Source organism: Hevea brasiliensis, chromosome 18 (genome assembly GCF_030052815.1).
Source record: "Hevea brasiliensis isolate MT/VB/25A 57/8 chromosome 18, ASM3005281v1, whole genome shotgun sequence".
Lineage (NCBI taxonomy): Eukaryota > Viridiplantae > Streptophyta > Magnoliopsida > Malpighiales > Euphorbiaceae > Hevea > Hevea brasiliensis.
In genome coordinates, this window is record NC_079510.1 from 1005217 (window position 1) to 1026981 (window position 21765).

Consider the following 21765-nt stretch of genomic DNA (forward strand, 5'->3'; position numbering starts at 1 on the left):
AAAATGTTGACTTTTGCATAGACAATAGGTACACTGGTTCTAATACTCCCAACATACCACATTTTGCATTCTAAAATTATTGGTATTGGTTGCCAATACCATTTCTAAGCTTAGTGTTAGTTATTCAAAATTTTCAGATTTCAAGCCTCATATTTACTGTTTCATTGGCCATTTGTACAGCAGGAATTTGGCAAAATTGTCTTCATGAAAGTTGTTCCTTATTTTGTCTAGTTACATTTCCTTTTTTGAATCACTCCATTTGGAGTTTTGTAGCTCAAGTTATGGCCTAAACACCATAACTAGCGAGTTGGATAGAATCCAAAATTAGGCAAAGCGGTTACTGCATTTGGTAACCTAAGTTTGGTTGGCAATTTGACTAGGTTATAGAATTTGGATTTTTGTTCTTCATGAAAGTTGTAGGTCTATGTCTCAGCTTTCTGCTGGTAAAATTTCAGGTCAATTGGACCTTTCTACACTGAGTTATGACCAAATGAATATTTATTTGGTCATTTTGCCCAGGTAGAATGCAAGTCACCCGGATTAGGGCAATTTTTAAGCTAACTTGGTTTGGTTTTCTGGGCAGGGTTTCTTCACCAAAGTTGTGCCATTATGTGTCTAGTTTCATATCCAATTGGCCTTGCACCAATTGAACCTCTACAACTCCATTTATAGCTACCCAAACAGGCTGGACTCACTTCCAGACCTATAGGTCACCCAAGGTAGCTCATCCAAACTCAAATCCCAAGCTACAACTCACTTCAATTCCTCATCATACACAGCCAAATGGTCACTAATTGACTATTTAAACTTTCATTCACCAACATATGAACAAAGTCCAAGTTTTGTGCCCCAAACCCTAACTCTAACATTTCTCAAATCATGTAAACATATGTCAATCAACTTGTTCATCACAATTACTCATCAATATCACTAATAAACATAACTAATTCCATCAAAACCATTAATTTTCCTCTTATTCCTATGGCTGCCGAAAATTTAACTTCTCCCATACTTCATATTTTCTTCAATTTTCATGTCATACTAGCTTGTTTCAACATGCATATAACACTTAAAGAAGAGAAATGAGGTAATTATGGCACTAACCTTGACTTGGCTCTTTCTTCTTCTTGCAAACTTCAAGTTTTCTTCAATCTTTCACTTTTAATCTTCTTACCATAAGCAAATATGAAGTTTTTGTTTTGGGGACTAACTAATTTATGGAGATTTTGCAAGGATTTAAAGCTTGGGAAGGAAAAGAAAAATGGAGGAAAGGATGAAGAGTGGTTCGGCCAAAGAGAAAGTGGAAGAGAATCTGATTGTTTTCTTTCATTTTCTACCCCATTTATTCATTTTAAATGGGTTATAGCTATGTGGCACCATGTGATTGGGTGGAGGCACACTAATGACATCATGTGATGTCATAAATTCCCATTTAATTCATTTTTTTTCTTTTCTTTTCTACTCATTTTCAATTCAATTTTTAGTAATATTTATTCACATTTTATGTCATAATAATTATTTACTTAACTGGACAAGTAGGCCAAAAATCATCTCTGAAGACGAAATGACCAAAATGCCCTCCGTTTGGCTTATTGAGCCAAAATTGTCTATACCGATTGAAAAATTTTCCTAAGCATTTTCTTAGCATTCTAATGCCATAGGAACCTCAATGACCCTTCTCTGGAATCCCAAAAATTATTTTATGAATTTTTTCTCGGGTCTAGGGCTCCTAGTTGTGAGAACCGCAACTTCCCACTGGGTTACCCATCACTAGGGCACCGGCTCATTTAACTTGGTTGTATTTTATTTCTAAAATTTTTTCTAAATTTTTCTTATTAATATTTGAGTTAATTATGGCTCCTCACTTTAGTTTAAATGTTTTTCCAGACATTCTAGCTGTCCAAACTGACACCGGTCACTGGAACAGTAGAATGTACGGAACTGCTACAGTGAGGATGTTACAAAGTGTAAGAATGGACCCATATTACCTTTGCATATTTGACATCTTGGATTATGCAAAAGATTTTGATTGTGGTAAGGTATTAGGTGTATATACTAAGCCCATTAAGAGGATAGAAATGAGTTTATTTTACTGTGCAATGATAAGGTACTATTAGATATATGTAAAGAGATAGGGGATAAGGGTACTCTTGAGTTGTATGTGGGCCACACTTGGAAGAGCTAGATAAAGCTAGGTTAACTAGGGGATAAACATCTAAAAAAGAAAAATATCCTCCCTTTCCTGCTATTGTTGACTGTAATGTGGTAGAGGAAGTTGAGGCAGATCAAGGTCCACCTATTATAAAAGTTAGTGGTGACGTAAGAGTTGTTGATTCAGAAGTTGTTGATCATTTTTCATAAGGTGTTGACACAGATTCATGTTCTATAGTTGTTGAGGAAGAGCCAAAGGCTCCAATACATAATACTGGTCAAGAAGATGTTGATTTAGACAGTAGTGAAGATGTGTCATACCAAATTGGTTCACAAGAGGGGGAAAGGAGAAAAGCTAATAGCAATGATGAAGATCTATAAGGTTTAAGTGATGAGGAAGAGTTTTTAGATACACTTGAAGGTAGTGATGTTGATGAGGAACTGTGAAATCCAAGGGAGGAAAAGAGGGAATTGAAGAAGAAAAAAGGAACAAATAAGAAAGACAAAGCTGCTAAGGGTGAAATTAATTTAGGAGAGGTAGGTGTTGATGTGGGTTTTGAGAATGCTTAGGGACAAAATAGTAGATATACTGGTAAGTAGCTAGAGATTAAGATTTTTGGGTGAGTTCTAATCATCGAAGTGAAGATTTGAGTGATTATGACTCAAATGAGGAGGATGCAGACCAACCAACCTGGAGAAGAAGCAAGAGGACCCATTATGATCCTGAATGCTAAATTCCAGTATGGAAGCTAGGTATGGTTTTTGAAAATGTTGTTCAATTTAGAGCTGCTATTAGCAAATATGCTATTCATAGGGGTGTGTCATTGAGAATGAGATCTAATGAGCCCAAGAGAGTGAGAGTGACATGCAAGGATGGTTGTCCATGGTTGCTTTTTGCAAGTTTAGAGACACAATCAAACAACTTTATTATCAAATCTTATAATCCTGTACACCAGTGTTATAGGACAAATAGGCAGTGTACCAACAGGCAGTGTAATGCAAACTTCATTGCAAGGATATTTGAAGATAGGATAATTTCACAGGTTAGCATCAAGTTGTGGGAATTACATGATTTATGCAAGCAACAATTAGGGTGTAGGAAAATCCACTTATAAGAGGGCTAAACATGAAGTTTTTACGAAAATTATGGGTGATTATAAAATAGAATATGCAAGGGAAAATTATGTTGATAAATTGAATAGATTAAATTTAAGCACTACATGTTTTGTTAGGACTGACACCCAAAGTAAGCCAGGGAAAGTCTTATTTAGCAGGTTTTATGTTTGTTTCATTTCCACAAAGTAAGGTTTTAAGAAAAGGTGTGGGAAAATCATAGGTTTGGATGGATGTTTTTTTTAAAAGGACCTCGTAGGGGACAATATCTAGTGGCTGTTTTAAAGGATGGAAACAATCAAATGTTCCCTATAGCTTGGGCAATTATTGATTTGGAGACCAAAGTAACCTGGAAATGGTTTATAAAAGTGCTGAAACAGGATTTGGATCTTGGAAATAGAGATAAGGTTGTGACTAATATGCAACAGGTATATTTTTCTATATTTATTTTATAATAATTTAAAATTATAACCATTTGTAATCATTTTGTTAGCTATATTATAACTATCTTAATTTCAATTGAAGGGACTTATTCCTACAATTAAAGAGGAACTGCTTGAGGCTGAGCATAAGAGGTGTGGGAAACATATTTATCAAGCATGGGCAAAGAAATGGAGGGGTACTGAGAGGAAAAAGAATTTTGGGCTATTGCTAAGTCTACCTTTGAGGTTGAATTGGAAGACAATCTTAAGGAATTGTCAAAATTGGATATAGGGATTTGTAAAGATTTGCGTAGTTGTCCTATACAAGATTGGGTGAGGGTTTATCACAGTCCACATGCAAAATGTGATATGGTTGAGAATAATATATGTGAGAGTTTTAGTTCTTGGATAGTTACTACTAGGCATAAGTCTATTATCACAATGATGGAGGAAATTCGAGTCAAAATCATGAATAGGATAAAAACCATGAGAGATTTTACTGCAACTTGAATAAGTGATATAAGTCCAACTACAATGGATTGTTTAGAGAGCAATACTAGAATTTCCAACATTTGTAGGATTGAATGGAATGGAGAGTATGGTTTTGAGTTTACTCATGGTGAATATAGGCATACAGTTGATTCGAGTAGGGAGAAAAGTACATGCAGATCTTAGGAAATAAAAGGCATATCTTATCCACATGCCATATGCTGTCTATTCCATAAGAAATTCAAACCTGAAGATTACATCTCTAAGTATTACATCAAAGAGTATTACCTCAAATCTTATGCTTACACTATGCAACAAGTAAAGGGAATGAGGCTATAGGAGGATAGTGAGAATCCAAAAATTGATCCTCCAATAATCACCAAGCAACCTAGTAAACCAAAGAAAGCTAGGAGAAAAGACAAAGTATGAGGTTAGAAAGAAAAAAGGGAAATTGTCAAGAAAAGGAATCCAAATGACATGTGGAATAAGCAAGAGTAAAGACCACAATAGAAGTGCATGTCCACTAAAGGCTCCATACATTAAGGTCATTTTTATATAAATTATAAGTAGAGGGCAACATAGGAGAGGATCCTAAGTTACTATGGGTAGGGCAACTCCTAGTACTAATATTAGCAATTTGGGTTCCATTAGAGAAGAGGAGGATAATGGTAGAGGAATTGATAAATTACCAAGCAAAAGAGGTGGATTAACTTCAGGGGACCCTTAAGATCTATACCACAGACTGAATGTGGCAATAAGAGAGGATTTGATTCAATTGTACCACCTACTGACTAGCACTAGAAAAAGGGGCAAATTCATTGGATATGGTTATTATGTGAATTAAGATAAAGGGTTCACTTTAAAAGATGAGAGTTTACATTATATATTTAGTGTCAATTGAATTTTTGTTACTTTATCAACTAATAGATTAATTGCTACTTTTGTGGCCCAGACATGCAAAATCTAAGTTTATTTTATATCATAAACCAGAATCACAAGTGAAGAATGCTGCTGATGTGACTGGAGATCTTGGTTTCAAAGCAAAGTCACTTAGATGGAAAGGCAAGCAAGCAATATCCACATCATAGTTAGAAAAAAGTAGGATTAGTCATATGATGACTAGGAGGAATACTAGTCAGTAGTCTCAAACTAGCATTACAATTGAAATGACTAACAACACAAGAAGATCAACAAGGCAACAATCAAAGGGCAATGCTTTAGCACCATGAAACTATTGTGTCATCTTGGGATTTTGTCAACTTGTGTAATTTTGTGTCAATGAATTTTATGTTAGAAGTTATGTCCTATAGTGTTATATTGTTAGGTTGGATTATAAATAATGGTAGTGGTGAAATTTCAAGTGCTTTTTGGACTATAATTTGAATGCCCTTGTATGTTATTTTAGGTACAATTTAGTGTTTTGACTACTATAATGAACTTCTACAACTTGCATCTTTGATATTAATATAATATGTAGAATTTGGGAAAAATCTCATGTTTTGGACTATGTCTTAAACTTGTTATTATACTTGCTAGTAAAGTGAATGTGTACTCTGCTTGTAGTGTAGAGTAATGTACTTTGCTTGGACTATGTAATGTACTCTTCTTGTTATTATGCTTGCTCGTAAATACTTACAGTGCATACTCTACTTTTGAATATAAACTGATATTGCACTGCAATAATTAGGTTTAGAAAATGTTAACCTTATATATGTGTTCAACTTGTAATTGCCCTTGTAGGTTTATAAAAGTGTTATTGCACTTATAGGTTATTGAACTAATTCTGCATTGCACATTAAGCATCTACACTTGTAATAGACAACAAATAGTTCAACTTGTAGTTTTATAACATATCAAAATGTAGTTAAATTTGCAATTTTTTTTTAAACAGTTACCACAATCTGCAACATCACTAGTAATAAAGAATGAACATACTTTTTTTAGCAAATCTCCACTTCATTAACATTAACTTAATTACATAATCAATCAACATTTACAATCGCTGCTAAAATGATTTCTAATAATTACAGAGTATATAAAAATCACAATCAAATTGCACACAGTAACCAACATAACAAAACTAACAAAAAAAAACTTTAGCCATAACCACAGTCTGAGTTGAACACAGCAACCAAGATACCAAACCAATAATATTGCTGCTATTACAAACAAAATTCTTCGACAATATGTGCTTCCACTCAAGGCTTCTCTCTTCTTTACAACTTCATGCCCAATTAAGCCTTGGCAGCAAACCAAGAATTATATTCTTCAAATGGTCAGGCAAAGGGGGGGGTCAAACTAGGTGAAATAACCACATGCCATAGAAGTCTTTCATCTCGCAAAAATCATATAAACACATAACAATCTTTCAATTAAAACACAAAACAAAAGTTAAATAATCACAGTTTAACCAATATAAAAAATTACTCACCCATAATGCCTGCAACCAAAGAATCTTCTCTTCGGATTCATGCATGTCCAAAAAACTTTCAACATTGCTATTTCTCAATAATGGCACACTAGATACATGAAGTTAATTTAGCTTGACTCCATTGTTCCCCAAAATACCCAATTTAAAATAACTAGGGTTCTTGAAGATTATGTAAAATAAAAGAATGAATCAAAAGTTTAAGGGAAGTATAGTGTTATTAGTTTAATATTGCACAACAATGAAAAGGAATCGAAGGAAAAAATTACAAGAAGGAGAAGAAGATTCATCTGCATGTCATAGGAAGGAAGGATCTCCAACCCAGAAAACATTTGTCATTTTTATATAGGAGCCAACTAGCCATTATATGTGCCACGTAGACAACAAAATTCCTCTTTAATCGCCTCTCCTCGTGTGAGATGACGAATAGTGCTGACTATACAAAATTGTGTTTATGTGTTAACTTTTTTAAGTTTAGGTGTGTGATAGGTAAAAGATTTAGTTAAGGTGTGAGTTAGGTAAAAACGCAATGATATAGGTGTCTAAGAATGCATTTGTCCTAAATATATTCATAACAAATAATAATTAAATTCTAGTTTAGAATAAAATATTTTAATTGAATTTGGTTATTGTACACATTGACTTTTGATCTCATATTTATTTTCATTTAATTAAAAAATTTGTTAAATAAAAAAATATAAAAAAAATCAATTTATTATAAAAAAGTTTTATATTTTATTTTGTAAATTTACTTTTTGTATCCGCTTAATATCATTTAGTTCAAGTAATTTTAAAATCTAAATTATATGGTACAAAATACATAATTTAAATTATTTTAATAGTTGGTAATATTTCAAATATTTCTAGCTTAATCCTAATAAAACACCATAATATGTTATTCTAATACCAATTAATGTGTAATTTTTCTATTTTTGTTAAAAGTAGTTTTTTTTTTAAAGAAAAGCAATTAACATGTAATTCTTAATGATTATAAAAGAGCCAAAGTTGATCTTATCCATTCTCTATTACCTACTATGAAACTTCTTTAAATTTTTCTTAATATTTATTTTCTTTTTATGTTTTTAATATATTTAAATTGATGTTCACGTGTTCTTTTGATATTAATTTCTCTCTGCCCAAGTCTTGGAGCATCCACAGTAAAGGCAATGGCTTTGAATATGGCTCTCTTAGCTCTTTTCACAACCTGAGTAATCACATTATTGTCTTTGTACACCTGAATGACGAGACAAAAGGGGAAATGATTAGGAACTCATGCATAATGCAATTGCAAACTATTTGGATTCTTGTTGGGAAAAAAAAAAATACTTGGACCCTTAAAAAATCCATAAACTTAAGACTTCCTAAAAGTCTACTTAAAGATTGCATGCTATGCGCCATGGGCTAGAATAATGTTATATATTTCTGGATATTAATTTGACTAGTCATTTTTATATGTAAAATAATCTAGTCACTTATGTAAGCCTAAATTAAAATAAATTAAATTATAATTTAACCAACACTCTCTCAAATTTGACATAGTATCAGAACCCAGACTGAGTTATGAGTTTCAATCTCCCATAAGGCTATATAATTGAGTTTATATTGGGTTAAAAATAAAAATACAAATTAATTATCAAGTGATAATTATGTGGTTGCACTTGAGGAAAAGTGTTGGAATCCAACATCAAAAGAATATGAAGTAAAATTGCAATATATAAATGGTTGGATTGCAACATTGACTTGGCTAGTCATTTTGATGTATAAAGCAATTTAATTACTTATATAAATTCAGATTAAAATAATTTAAATTGTAATTTGTTCAACACTCTCTTTAAATTTAATAGATTCTAAATAATTATCCTATATCAAAGAAGATATAGGAATAGTTGAAGAACATAACTCTGTATATAATATCAGTGAATATGTTAATTAATACTCGAGATGAAAATTAACAATAACATATGTAGCCCATGCAAATAGTGTCTAAAACAGCAAATCAAAATTAACTGAATAAGGCAGAGTAAAAATTTTTATTACAATTACATGAATAAAACTAAACCAAGCATACTCCTACAGTTTGCTAATAAAAGTCAATATTAAAAACAAACTTTTAATTTTTTAAGATATAATTTTAAATTTATAAAAAAATCAAACCATAATTGTTCCAACTGCAGAAGCAGCCCTTCCTATTGCATGCTCTCTTGCATTGGAATATAATATCCAGTTAATTTTTCATGATTTGAGCTTTTTTTTTTTTAATGTTATAGAAGTTTCTACAATTAAAATTTTAATTTTATAATTATCAGTAAAACTTAATAATTTTTACTAAAAATTACAAACCAATTTTAATTAGGAGTAATTGATTTTCATCAGCAAATTAAATTAAGTTCTTTATTAATTTAACATGTACTTTTTTAATATTTCATATATTTTTAATCTAATCCTAACAAAATATTATAATATAGTGTTCTAATATTAGTCAACGTATTCTTTTGTTATTTATAATAAGAATAAATATGTTTATATTTATATTTTTAATTTATTTAATTAATATAAATAACTTATTTTACTTTTAAAATATATTTATATCTTATGAAGTTAAAATTGTATTATAAAAGAAACATAAAAGATATATATATATATATATATATATATATATATATATATATATATATATACACACTAACTAGTGGGCCCGAAATCTAACAAAAATAAATTTAATTGATAAAATTTATTTGGTTTGGAATTACTTATCTAATTAAATTAAAATATTAAATTAAGATATAGCTTATATAATTATATTTTAATAAAATTAATTTTTCACTTTATTTTATTTTTGTTCCCCAATTAAATTTAATCTTTCATTATTACAATAATATTAAATTATTATGAATATTTATATAAAAAAAAATTATCATAAATATCTTTGTTTATCCCATTATTATAAATATATTATATATTTATTTTAATTTTAATAATTTATAATTACAACATTAAAATAATTTTTAATTTAATTAATTTAAAGATTTTATAATAAAAATTAGCTTAAATTTTAATTTTTAATTGATATACACTTTTTAGTTTCCGTTAGAACTACATATTATAGAAACCTAATTAGGCAAACCAAGGAAACTAATTACATCGTAATGAATATTTTTATTCTTTATATTAGTTAGTTATTTTTTTTTAATTTTAGATTACAATAAAAATTTTAATTAAGAAGAAGTTATTTACAAGTAGAACTAATTAAAAATTTTAAATTTATTTAAATTTTAATATTAAAATTTAAATAATAAAAAACATAATTGTAAATAATATAAATGACTAAGGGTATTTTTGACGAAATTGATGTTTTCCCTTTTCATATTTATATATAGTATAAATATATTAATTAAAGAGTATTAAAAAATAGTTAATTTTTTTAAAAATATATTAATTAAAGAGTATTAAAAAATAGTTATAAAGTCAATTTATAATGACGCAGCGTGTAGCCCAAAAAAATTATCGACACACGTTCAAACCCTTAAAGATAAATAAAATTTAATCCAAGATTTAAAGAAACACAATATTTAATCTAAAATTTAAGAATAAAATAAAGCAAAAATAACTTTATGAAAAAAAAAATTCATTGAATAAATATGAAAAGCTTCTATATAATGAAAATGCAATGGATATTTATAAAATTTTAAATCTAATCTAGATAGTAATGAATAAAATAGTTCTAATTTAAATAAAAAATATATTTAAAGACCTAAACTAAATAAAAATAATATTTTAGAGTTCTAAATAAACTCTAAATATAAATAAAACCTATATAAGAAAATAAAGAATACATCTAAAACTAGAAGTCCTTGTGAAAATAGAAAAATAAAAGTCTTCGGGTTTAATATAGATTTGCATGCTGCGTCATTCGCCCACACTTTTGAGAAAATTCGACCCCAAAAGTGTTGGAAAATAAAAAAACTCCATTAAAAGATTACACCATGTCTCTTTCTTGAATGATATCAATAATGTTGACTTGAACAAAATTAAATTAAATAACTTCACATTGTCCTTTGCATCCATTAGTACATCTAGATAAATAAAATCAACCAAGACAACATGAATCAAAGGGTTAGATAAATTTTTAATCTCTATTGATTCCTCTATGGTTGGTTGTTCTTTAAGCTCCAATGACATCTCCAACTCTCCTTGCTCTTCAACTTCTTTCCTCTAGAGTAGATGGTTCAAGAAATTCTAGCTCGAACTCATCATCATCTATCATAGTGAAAGGCATTACAACCAAAGTTTTAGATTCTTCAATTTCAAATCTTTCATGCTTAGAATCTTCAGCTTCGAGTGTTTTTCTGATGTAGGTTAATCTATTTGTTCTTGCTTCATATGTTCAATACCTTTTGATGTCTTAATAAGATTTACTTCTACTTCCACATTCTTTGTTTCTATTGAAGCACACAATTCCTGAACACCACTTCTTTTATATTCATCAATAGTAAAAAGTGTTCTTTTAAAATTAAAGAAACATAATTATAATTGACTCCACTATGTTTAACTCTTTCAACTTGATTTGATTTGTGATTTCTCTTCTTAACATGACTTACTCTCAATAAATAGAAAATCTCTTGAAATTGACGCTCTATATCCATATTCAATTACTTTATAGTGTTCCTCTGCTCTTTGATTGCTCGACAAACAGCGTGTAACTCCTAATCACCGTCATGAGGTTGATTACCATGACCACCATTAGTATTGGCTATCTTAATGAGGGTGAAATCTCTGCTCTGATACCACCTGATGCATAGCTCGAAAAAAGGATCGATAAACGATCAAACCCTTGAAAGAAAATAAATAAAATCTAATTCAAGATCGAAACAAACACAAGATTCAATATAGAATCTAAGAATAAAATAAAGCAAACATAATTTTATGAAGAAAAAAACTTCATTAAATAAATATGAAAACTCCTACATAATGAAAATAAAATGGTTATTATAGAATTTTAAATTCTAATCTAGGTAAAAATGAATTAAAAATTATAATCTAAATAAAAAACATATTTAAAGATTAAAATTAAATAAAAATAATATTTTAAAGTTCTAAAATTAAAAGTCCTTTTAAAAATAAAAAACAAAAGTTTTTAGTTTAGTATGGATTTACGTATTATACTATTATACTAAAATAACAAACACTTTTACTGTTTCTAAAAATAATAAAAGTGTTTGCTCTTACTATTTTGCTCTTTTACTCTTACACTTGATTTATAATCCGTCAGTAAGAAATCTCTTAAGAGAGTATCAATGTTATTGTTACACTTATAAATTAATTTAAAATATTATATCATTAAATTAATGAAATAATATTAATTTAAAAATATCAATAATTAGAATGTTATAAATTTCAGTGTTGAAAATTGTTTTTATAAATAAAAAGAAAAATGAATTACGGAAAAAAATTTTTACTAAAAACAAATATTTAGAAGAAAAGTAAAAAAAATATATATATATAAATGTTCAATTTATAAGGGATATCTTTATCAAATTAGTTTGATAAATTTTGACAATCGTCCTTGAACTTATCCAGTATAATATTATAGTCTTTCAACTAAAAAATGTAACATAAAACCTTTTCAACTTTCAAATTTTACACAGTAAAATCTCTCTAACATCTAATTGTCGGTTTTTCATTTAGACGCTGACCTGAACAGTTCTAGCGTGGAGCTTAATCAATATTTCTCTTTTCTCTCTCAAGTTATGTGTAAATTGAATCGTTTTTCTCACTGTAAACAGAATGATTTTTCAGGTGCAGAGAGAATAATTTTACAATTTGAATAAGAGAGAAGAGAGAAATGTTGAATAAAAGTCATGTAGGAGCTGTTCACATTAGTTTTCAACTGAAAAATCAGTAATTGAAAGTTAGAGGGATTTTACTGTGCAAAATTTAAAAGTTTAGGGGGTTTTATGTTACGTTTTAAAGTTTAAGGACTGTAGTGTTATAACCATATAAGTTCAGGAATAGTTATTGAAATTTATCCACTTAAAAACTTATTAAATTTTTTAAAAATAAAAAAGTCAACTAAATGATATTTAAAAAAAAAATAATATAATTAAACTCAATTTTCAAATCAATGGCTTTTTTTCATTTATTAATAATTATTTTGTTATTTTTACTTTTTAAATTTTTAATGAATAAATATTATTTATTATGTTAAAATTATTATAATTTTTAATTAGAAAGTGTCAAAAATTAAAATATAAATTGTTATTTTTTAATATAAGAATATTTTTTTGACAAAAAAAATATAAGAATATATTTTTTTAGTACTAAGTTTATTTAAAAAGTATTTTTAGCTAAAATCATAAAATTTCCTATTATTTCATTATTTTTTGTAGCTAGTCGAATTGAGAAATTTCTCTCCCATAATATTAAAAAATAATATCTGTAAACTTTTTAAAACATTTATTAGAGTTGTTAATCAAATAAATATATAAATTTAGTTTATAAATTTTAATATCATTATAATATACTTAATTTATTTTTTAATAATAAAAAAATATTTAAAATCATGTGCATATTCGGTTATTTTTATATGCTAAATCTATTACCAAAAGATTATTGTTAGGTTTTTTAGATGGATTAATTAATTTATTTTTTTAATCAGTATTATTATTATCTTTTTTAATTAAATTATATAATTAAATATTTTTTAAAAAATTATATTTTATTTAAATGATAAATTTTATATTATTAATATCAATTAGTCTTAAGTTAAATTATGTATACATAAAAAAATACGTTATTAAAATTTTATCTAATTAAATTAATTAAATGATTTCAATAATTTTTGGTAGAGAGGTTTCTTTTTATAAAATATAAATATAATGTTTTATATTGTCACTGGATAGAATTAAATATATTTTTAATATAAATATTTTTTTTATTTATTATTCTGCAGCGACGCCCTAGGGCTTGTCGTGACATATAATTTTATATTTTTCAAAAAACATTATTTTACTCGGAAATCGAATGCCAAACCGCCATGCTGAACCGCCAAAGCTCCGCACCAAAAATTTTAAAAGGCAAAGCTCCGAACTGCCAAATCCTGGAGTCCAAAATTTCTCGTCTATTTAGTATTTAGGACATACTTCTCTCCTTTACTGTCTAAATTTATATATCTAACACCACACGTACAAATTACAATTCCAAAACGTGACGTCGTTTAATCCAACAGACCAATGGTGGTGAACGACAGGCCGCTAAAGAGAGCCAAGAGGAACAGAGTGACCGCCAATCTCTACGACTTCTTCACCTTCCCTGAAGGACCATCGCTGGATGAAGACTTGTCGAAGCCGTTCCGGGAGGCCATAAAGCTCTTTCTGTCCCGCCACGCGCGGGTCACCTTCCCTCCTCCGCTTTTCCCATGCCTACTGACGTGGCAGATCATGTTTCGGGTCGGAGATCTGGTGGAAGGTCCGGATCTTTCGCCGGTGGTGGTGGTTCTTGATATTGTGGAAGAGGACGTCACCGGAAGTTCCAGATCCCCCTACTGCAATCAGTGCCGAGTGGTTGGTGAGTCCTCTCTCTCTCCTTATTTACTATTTTTTTTTTATAAAAATTAGTTTTTTTTTTTTTTTTTTTTTTTTTTTAAAAAAAAACGGCTCTAGTGAATGTTATTAATCTCCCTATTTTATTAGAAATATAAAATATAAAAAAATTGGGAGCTAATATGCAAGTGCGTTTTGTTTTGGGCTATGAAAGAAAAGGTTGGAGCGGTCATCCAGTGTGCAGGAAGCGATACCATTTCATAATTCGAGCTACAAAAGGCAGCATAGATGAACATCAACATATGTGTTCGAAATGCAGCAATTCGATGCATGTATCAGAGTCAAGGTGAGAAACCTATCATCACTTTGCTTAAGATTACGAGTATGGATTGTCAAATTTCTTTCTTTTGCTTCATTTATTTATTTATTTATTTATTTTTTTCATAATGGAGTAGGTGCAAGTGGTGTGATTCTGTAGTTACTGCTAATCACGTTGAAGATTGGATTTTTTCCCAGTTTGAAGATAATACTCATCTATTGCACGGTGTTGTTCACTCCAATGGCTTTGGCCACCTTCTTAGGGTCAATGGCAGAGAAGGTGGTTCCAATATTCTTACTGGTTGTCATATAATGGACTTCTGGGATAGGCTCTGCGCTACTCTTGCTGTCAGGTTTGCCCTTCTTCATGCTTCATTCACACACTACGTAGTAACTTTTTTCCTTTTGGTGATTTGAATCTAATTGAGGTTCAACTTGCAGCATCATAGTCTTGAACATGATTTCTATACAGTACTTGTTTGATTGGATAATATAGAGGCATTGTGATTTTGAAATCTCAGGATTCTTGAATCATATGTCAAACATTAGTGAAAACTTTAATGATTTAAAACCTCAAAACATAGTAGTAAACTTTCCCCTTCCCCTGTGTGCGAGTTTCAATTAAAACTCGGTTGAAAAAAAATGTTGGTTGTCGCACAAGCGAGCCCAGCATATATGCACAATTCCATGCCTCAAAAAGCTGCATAGGCTTTTGGAATGTGAGGTGTGGTTCCTACGTGCTGACCTTCCTCCTTCCCCTGTGTGTTTGTGTTTCACTTAAAACTTAGTTAAAAAAAAAAAAAATTGCCAAAGAAATTCCTGCATCTCCATTTAAACAATGCTTCCTTTTATCCTTCTTTTTTGGCTATTAGCTGGGTATACAGAGTTCATTGGATTGTTAATTATCATTCATTAATGTAACTAAAAAAAAATAGTGAACACAAATAACTGATCCAAATTACAGTTGTTGATTTTGGTTTTCAAAGAGAGCACAAACTTTTGAGATTGTATTAGCCTGTGTTCCTTTGCATCATAGATTGTGTTGCTTCATAAATTGTAATCCATTTGGCTGATATTGCTTTTGCCTCCTATTAGGGTTTCCATAAGTGCTCATACCTGTAAGTACGCCACAAATGCATTTTTGTCATCAAACATATCATCAAGCAGGCAATTTAGGTTCAACTGCATTGACTGCATATGATGAAATAGATTCCTGATAAAAAAATATAAAAAATAATGAAATTTAAGTCTTTTTGATGATTTGATATGCTATGTCCACTCCCAATATCACTGGAGGCTTCTAACTTCATTTGCTGTACAGGAAGGTATCGGTGATGGATGTGTCAAGAAAATATGAGATGGAGTATCGGTTGCTGCATGCAATCACCAAAGGCCATTCATGGTATGGTAATTGGGGTTATGAATTTCAAAGCGGAAGCTATGCGCTCACACCAGATTCCTACCAGAAAGCAGTGGAAACTCTCTCAAACATGCCCCTAGTCCCGCTTTTGTTTCAGAGGCGAAGGCCACGAACACGTTTGCAGGCTGTTATTGGTTTTTACCAATCATTGTCAGACTCAGAACTTCTTACCCTAAAGGACCTTTGCTCCTTTTTATTGAGGCTAATCCATGAAAGCAATGAACCAGTATTGCCTAAAACAACTCCAAAGAACTTAGGATCTAGTACTTCAAATATATTGTGTGCATGGACCAGACATGATGTCGAATGTGTTCAAGAAGCTATGATGAAGGTGTTGGCCGCATCTGGTGAGAACAATTGGGTGTCAAGGCGTGCTCTTAAGGGTGTCATGTATAAAAGAGCATCTCCAGAGCTTCTTGATTATTCCCTTAAACACCTTGGAGGGGAGTTGGCAGCTAATAGCATGGTGGTTCAGGTCCAATGCAATCTTAATTCATGTGATGCTGAATACAGGTAATTGAAACAATCGCAAACTTAATTTGTAATCTTGTGGAACCACTTTTTTGAATAAATGAATGTTGTCAATTTTCTCTATGCTAACAGGCTTACAACGGTTAGTTCCAATACTTGTGAAGATGGATTGGACAAAATCCATCCATTGAAAGAGGATGTCAAGGGTGATCTGAGATTTTTACTTGATTCTTTGCTTGATCCTGAAACTGCAATTAACTATGGATCTCAAGTGACAAGAGAAAGTGTGATTGATGCAGCAACCAAGCTTATTGACTGCAAACAATTTATGAAGGAATACAGACCTGATAAAATGATGCTAAATAATTTATTTGCCATTCATCTCTTGTGTCATGTAGAGGTTTCAGATCAACCGAAAGATGATCCTGCCATACCTCCAGAACTGATAGTCTTACCTTTAAATGCTACTGTAGCTGATCTTAAGAAGGAAGCAGCTAAAGCTTTTGAAGAAGTATATGTGATGTTTAAGAGGTTTGAAGTTCATGAAATGGTTGAATATGGATCTTTAGAAGATTCAATTACGGTTAAATTTCTTGTTGGAACAAGTGGATCAGTCAAGATTAAAGGGACATGCCCATCAAGACATGCAATTAGCCAATTTAGAATGGAAAGAGGAAGAGAGAGGTGGACAGTTGATTGTATGTGTGGGGCCAAGGATGACGATGGAGAGAAAATGTTGGCTTGTGATGCCTGTGGGGTCTGGCAGCATACTAGGTGTGCTGGGATTGATAATTCTGATAAAATTCCTCCAATATTTGTGTGCATGAGATGTATGAACTCACACCGCAAGAAATGTGAAAGGATCCCAAATTTTAAGGAGTTGCCCTCACTATCTAGAACTTCAACTTGCAGGGAAGAGGCAATAGGAGGAACTGGAAGTCTTAAAAGTCTCATTTAGTGTTCCTTAGCCTGTATATTTTCTTGTAAATTCTAAAGCTTTTTATTTTTATTTTATTTTAATCGGTTGGAGGATTATTGAGAGACTTTTAGGCTTCTTTTCCCTCCCTTACTGAGAATGAGTAGTTCAAGGGTATTATGATTTTTCAAGGAAAAAAAAAAAGAAATTAAATCATTGGATTGCCATAGAAATCGAATCGAAATTGAATTGCAACTGTTTTTGAAATAAACTGGTATCATATAGAAACAAATCAGTGCCACCTCGGTTCAATTTTAGAACCTCACTAGGCCACGGACAGACTATTTATAATTACCTATGTCAAGTTTGGCAATAAGACTTACTTTCATGAGCTAATATGACTTTTGAATGTAGTTATCAAAATTGTGAATTTTGCCATATCATATTCAATTTAATCAAAATAATAAAGTATTGCTCTCAACTGCTTTAACAATATTTGTTCCTCACAACATCCAAGTAATTTTCAGTAATTTACCACAGGATTTGCAAGGGGAGTTTCAGATGACGTCAATGACCAGCTGATCCTACTAGTATCATCTGAGGAAATTAGAAGGGCCGCTTTTTCAATTAACCCTATGAAAGCCCAGGAAATGATGGTATTACTTGTCTATTTATCCAACGTTACTGGGATGTCATTGGCTCTGATATTTGTGCAGCAGTTTTAGTTTCTTTCAAGGTGGTCATTTACTTAGAAGCTTTAATCGCACGGTTATTTCCTTGATTCCCAAAGTGAAGCAAGCGTCTATTCTGAAGGATTTGCATCCCATTGGGCTATGTACTGTGTTCTATAAGATTATAGCCAAAATCCTTACTACTTGTCTCCAACCTCATATGAGTAACATCATTAGTGTGGAACATAATGCTTTTACAAAATGGAGACAAATAGTTGATGATATTCTAATAAGCCACGAACTTATGCACCATCTGAAAAATAAAAGACAGGGACGTAGCTACTGGGATGGCAGTTAAGCTAGATATTAGTAAGGCATATGAACGTGTGGAGTGTGAATATCTACAGCATATGCTAACCTGCTTTGGCTTTCATAATCAGTAAGTTGAATGGATTATGGAGTGTATAAAAACAGTCTCTTATTCCTTGCAACTAAATGGGCATCGGGTTGGCTTTTTCAGACCATCTTGAAGAATTAGACAAGGAGATCCACTATCTCTATATCTCTTTCTTATTTGTGCTAAAGGCCTAACTCATAGTATTCAAAATTCACCTCTTGCCGGCTTGTCCATCTCTCGCCAAAGTCCAGTAGTCACATTTACTGTTTGTTAATGATTCAATCATCTTTTCAAAAGCATCTACAAGGGAGGCTGAGACCATTAATAGTATCTTGCAGTCTTATTCAGATGTCAATGGACAAACAGTCAATTTGGCTAAATCCTCTCTCTTCTTCAGCAAGAACACTCCCAGAAACATTAGATAGTCTATCTCCATAGTGCTTAGAATTTGAAACATGGGAGGCCAAGACAAGTTCCTTAGTTTGCCACCAACTATCCAAATCCAAAAATCATACTTTCTCATTTATTGTGGACAGAATTTAATACAAGGTAGCTGGATGGAAGGAGCAACTCCTCTCACAAGGAGGAAGAGAAGTTCTCATAAAAGCTGTGGCTAGGGCAATTCCTGTTTATGCCATGTCATATTTTTGGTTACCTAATTCTCTTTGCAGGAAAATTAATGCTATGTTGGCAAATTTCTGGTGAGGGCGAAGAAGTGATAAAAAGAAGATTCATTGGGTGGCTTGGGATGCTATGCGCAATCCAAAGTAAAAAGGGTGCCTTGGATTTAAAGAGTTAGAAAGTTTCAACTTTCGCTCTTAATGCAAAGTAAGGATGGCGTATTTTGAACAATCTTTCTTCCTTATGGGCAAGAGTGTTAAAAGGGAAGTTTTTCCCACATATTCATCCTTTATGCATGCTACAAGAGAATCTAATCCATCCTGGGGATGGCAAAGCCTTATTTGGGGTAGACAACTCCTGGAAAAGGGGATTAGATGGCATATGAACCGATGGTTAGACAAGATGCAGACATTTCCATCATTTGGGATTCACAACTCATTGAGCGCTCCAATTTGTGTTGGGATTTAGGTAAGCTTAGAGCAATCTTTCACGAGAAGGAAATCCCAAATATTCTTGCTATTCCAGTGCCCTTATACAATAGAGGAGATAAGGTAATTTGGCATTTTACAAATGATGGACAATATTCGGTTAAATCGGAAGACAACTGCCGTCCAAATTCAGTTGTCAAATCAGATAGCGGGACCAGGTCCAAATTCGACTCTTAACAATTCAGTAATTTGGAAAGGAGTTAGGAAGCCCAATGTGCCTAAGAAGATCTCAATTTATTTGGAAGGCTCTTAGGGAAATGCTCCTTACCAATGCCAATCTTAATAGCCGGATTCCACACCATTGTACAAATTGCAAAGTTTGTGGGGCTGAAGAATAAGCCAAACATATCCTTTTTATGTGCCCAAAGGCAGCTGAGTTCTAGATACATTCTGAGTTTAGGCTTAGATCGGCTTTGCTTCAAGGATCTTCCATGATGGATTGTTGGGAAGAGATTATGGCAATGCCACGGCAACAAGAGAATGGGGAAGAATGGATTCTAAAACTCTGCTTTCTTATGTGGCAAATTTGGAAATCCAGGAATGCTTCCATTTTCAAGGATCACATTTCAAACTGTGGAGATATAATTAGAGCAGCCCAGGATTGTTTTGAAGAGTTCAAATTAGCGCAACTTAGTTTGCATCGTCAAACTCAGCCTACGGTTCCAAATTCTTCCATTTGGACAACTCCTCAAGGTTGGATCAAAATTAATTTTGACGGGGCTGTCTACAAGCACGGCAATGTAGGAGCCATAGCAGTTCTAGCTCGGGATTTGTGAGGAAGACCCCTTGGATGGTGCTGTCGCCGATACAATGGCATCACTGACCCTTTGATCATTGAAAGCCTAGCATGTTGGGAGGCTGTTCAGTTAGCAGTTTTCAAAGGCTTTCAAAAGTTAATCATTGAAAGAGAATCTCTTTCAGTTATTTTGGCTGCGAAGGAGTCTACAATTCAAAGGATTGATTGCATTATTTTTGATATATTACAGGGTGCAAGGAATTTGGATCATATAGAACTTTAATTTATTAGAAGAAACTGTAACTGTGAAGCCCATAAGTTAGCCATTAAAAGTCTACATGATGAATCCTTATTTAATCCTCTGTATCAAACAAGCTTTGTTCTTTTCATTTTGCCTTTTTAGGCGTAGAAATGAATCTTTGAGAAAAAAAATAAAAAACATGTTTGCTCGAGTTTTATAGGTTTCCAGATGAAGACAATGAAGATTTGATGATTTACCACATATAATGGACTTGGAATTGCTAGTTCAGATTATTCTTGGGCACTGAGTTAGTTCAAGAATAAAAGATTTACACACATTGGACCTGAGCTATTCATTGGGCTTAAAGCACTTTGAGCATAAAATTGACAGAATACTGTTGGAACTGCCCAAGACGAGTTTTTTTTTTTTTTTTTAATTGAAATTCTCTTGTTAATTATATCACCTGGTAATATTTTTAGGCCCAAACTATATATGAATGAAAAGCCCTATATGTCTAGTTTCTGGAACAAAATTTTTATAATTTTTGCAGCTTGTAAAAGTGATGAATTTTTAGTTAGGGATACTCGAGTTGGCATGTAGAGATGATATATGGGTAAATTTAAATTTATATTAGCTTCGTTTGAAATAAATTATTTATAAAAAACAAATGAATTCTTATATAATGATGCTTTATTTTACTTTTTAAAAAATAATTTTTTTTTAATTTAAAAAGAATTAAATTATTTTATACTAAAAATAAAATTGATAAAAAAAATTAATTAAATTGAATTTTTATAAAACTATGGATTCCAAACAAGAGCGGTGATAAGTTTGTGCCAAATTTAGACTTGACATTTTTATGGTAGACCACTAGAAATGTTAGTTTTCTCAATGGAGAAAACAGGGAATCAAAATATACCTTTTCTGTCTATTTTAGATGGACTGAAGGGTGCTCTAACTGTCCTGAAAAACAGAGAAATTTATCAAAATTATTGTCCATAATAGTGGCTGAAAGCAGAGACTTTTATGGTTGAAAATCCAGGGATGCCTAATTTCAGATTCTTTAATTTTTTTTTCCAATATTTGTAGTGGGGAGTTGAATTTTGAGATATGCATGCCAGACCTGCTAACCAAATTGATATCTTTGAGAAAATGGAGCTTCAGCATGCAAGTTTTAATTTCTTGACAAGGCCCAAATGCTACTTCTTGATTTTTACTGTAAGTAGATGCTTTGGGACTTCAAAGACGTAAGAGAAGTACAAAGAGACATAATAATTGTCCCCAACCTTAATTATTATATATTAGGCCATAATTGATGAATTAGAAACCTCTATAATAATAATAA

At 31.3% G+C, this 21765-nt stretch overlaps 1 protein-coding gene across 2 annotated transcripts; it reads left to right on the plus strand.

Annotated features, from left to right (window-relative positions):
* Positions 1-13701: 13701 nt before the first annotated feature.
* Positions 13702-17426, plus strand: LOC110664206 (PHD finger protein At1g33420-like). Of its 2 annotated transcripts, none has more exons than XM_021823786.2 (5): positions 13702-14166; positions 14361-14487; positions 14597-14812; positions 15781-16392; positions 16483-17426. In XM_021823786.2, exons 1-5 carry the CDS (start codon positions 13833-13835, stop codon positions 17306-17308), a joined length of 2115 nt encoding a protein of 704 aa, XP_021679478.2. In that variant the 5' UTR covers positions 13702-13832; the 3' UTR covers positions 17309-17426. The 2 variants fall into 2 exon arrangements, with proteins under 2 accessions (XP_021679478.2, XP_057996877.1); XM_058140894.1 differs by having other exon boundaries at positions 14029-14166; positions 14356-14487; positions 16483-17391.
* Positions 17427-21765: the final 4339 nt, after the last annotated feature.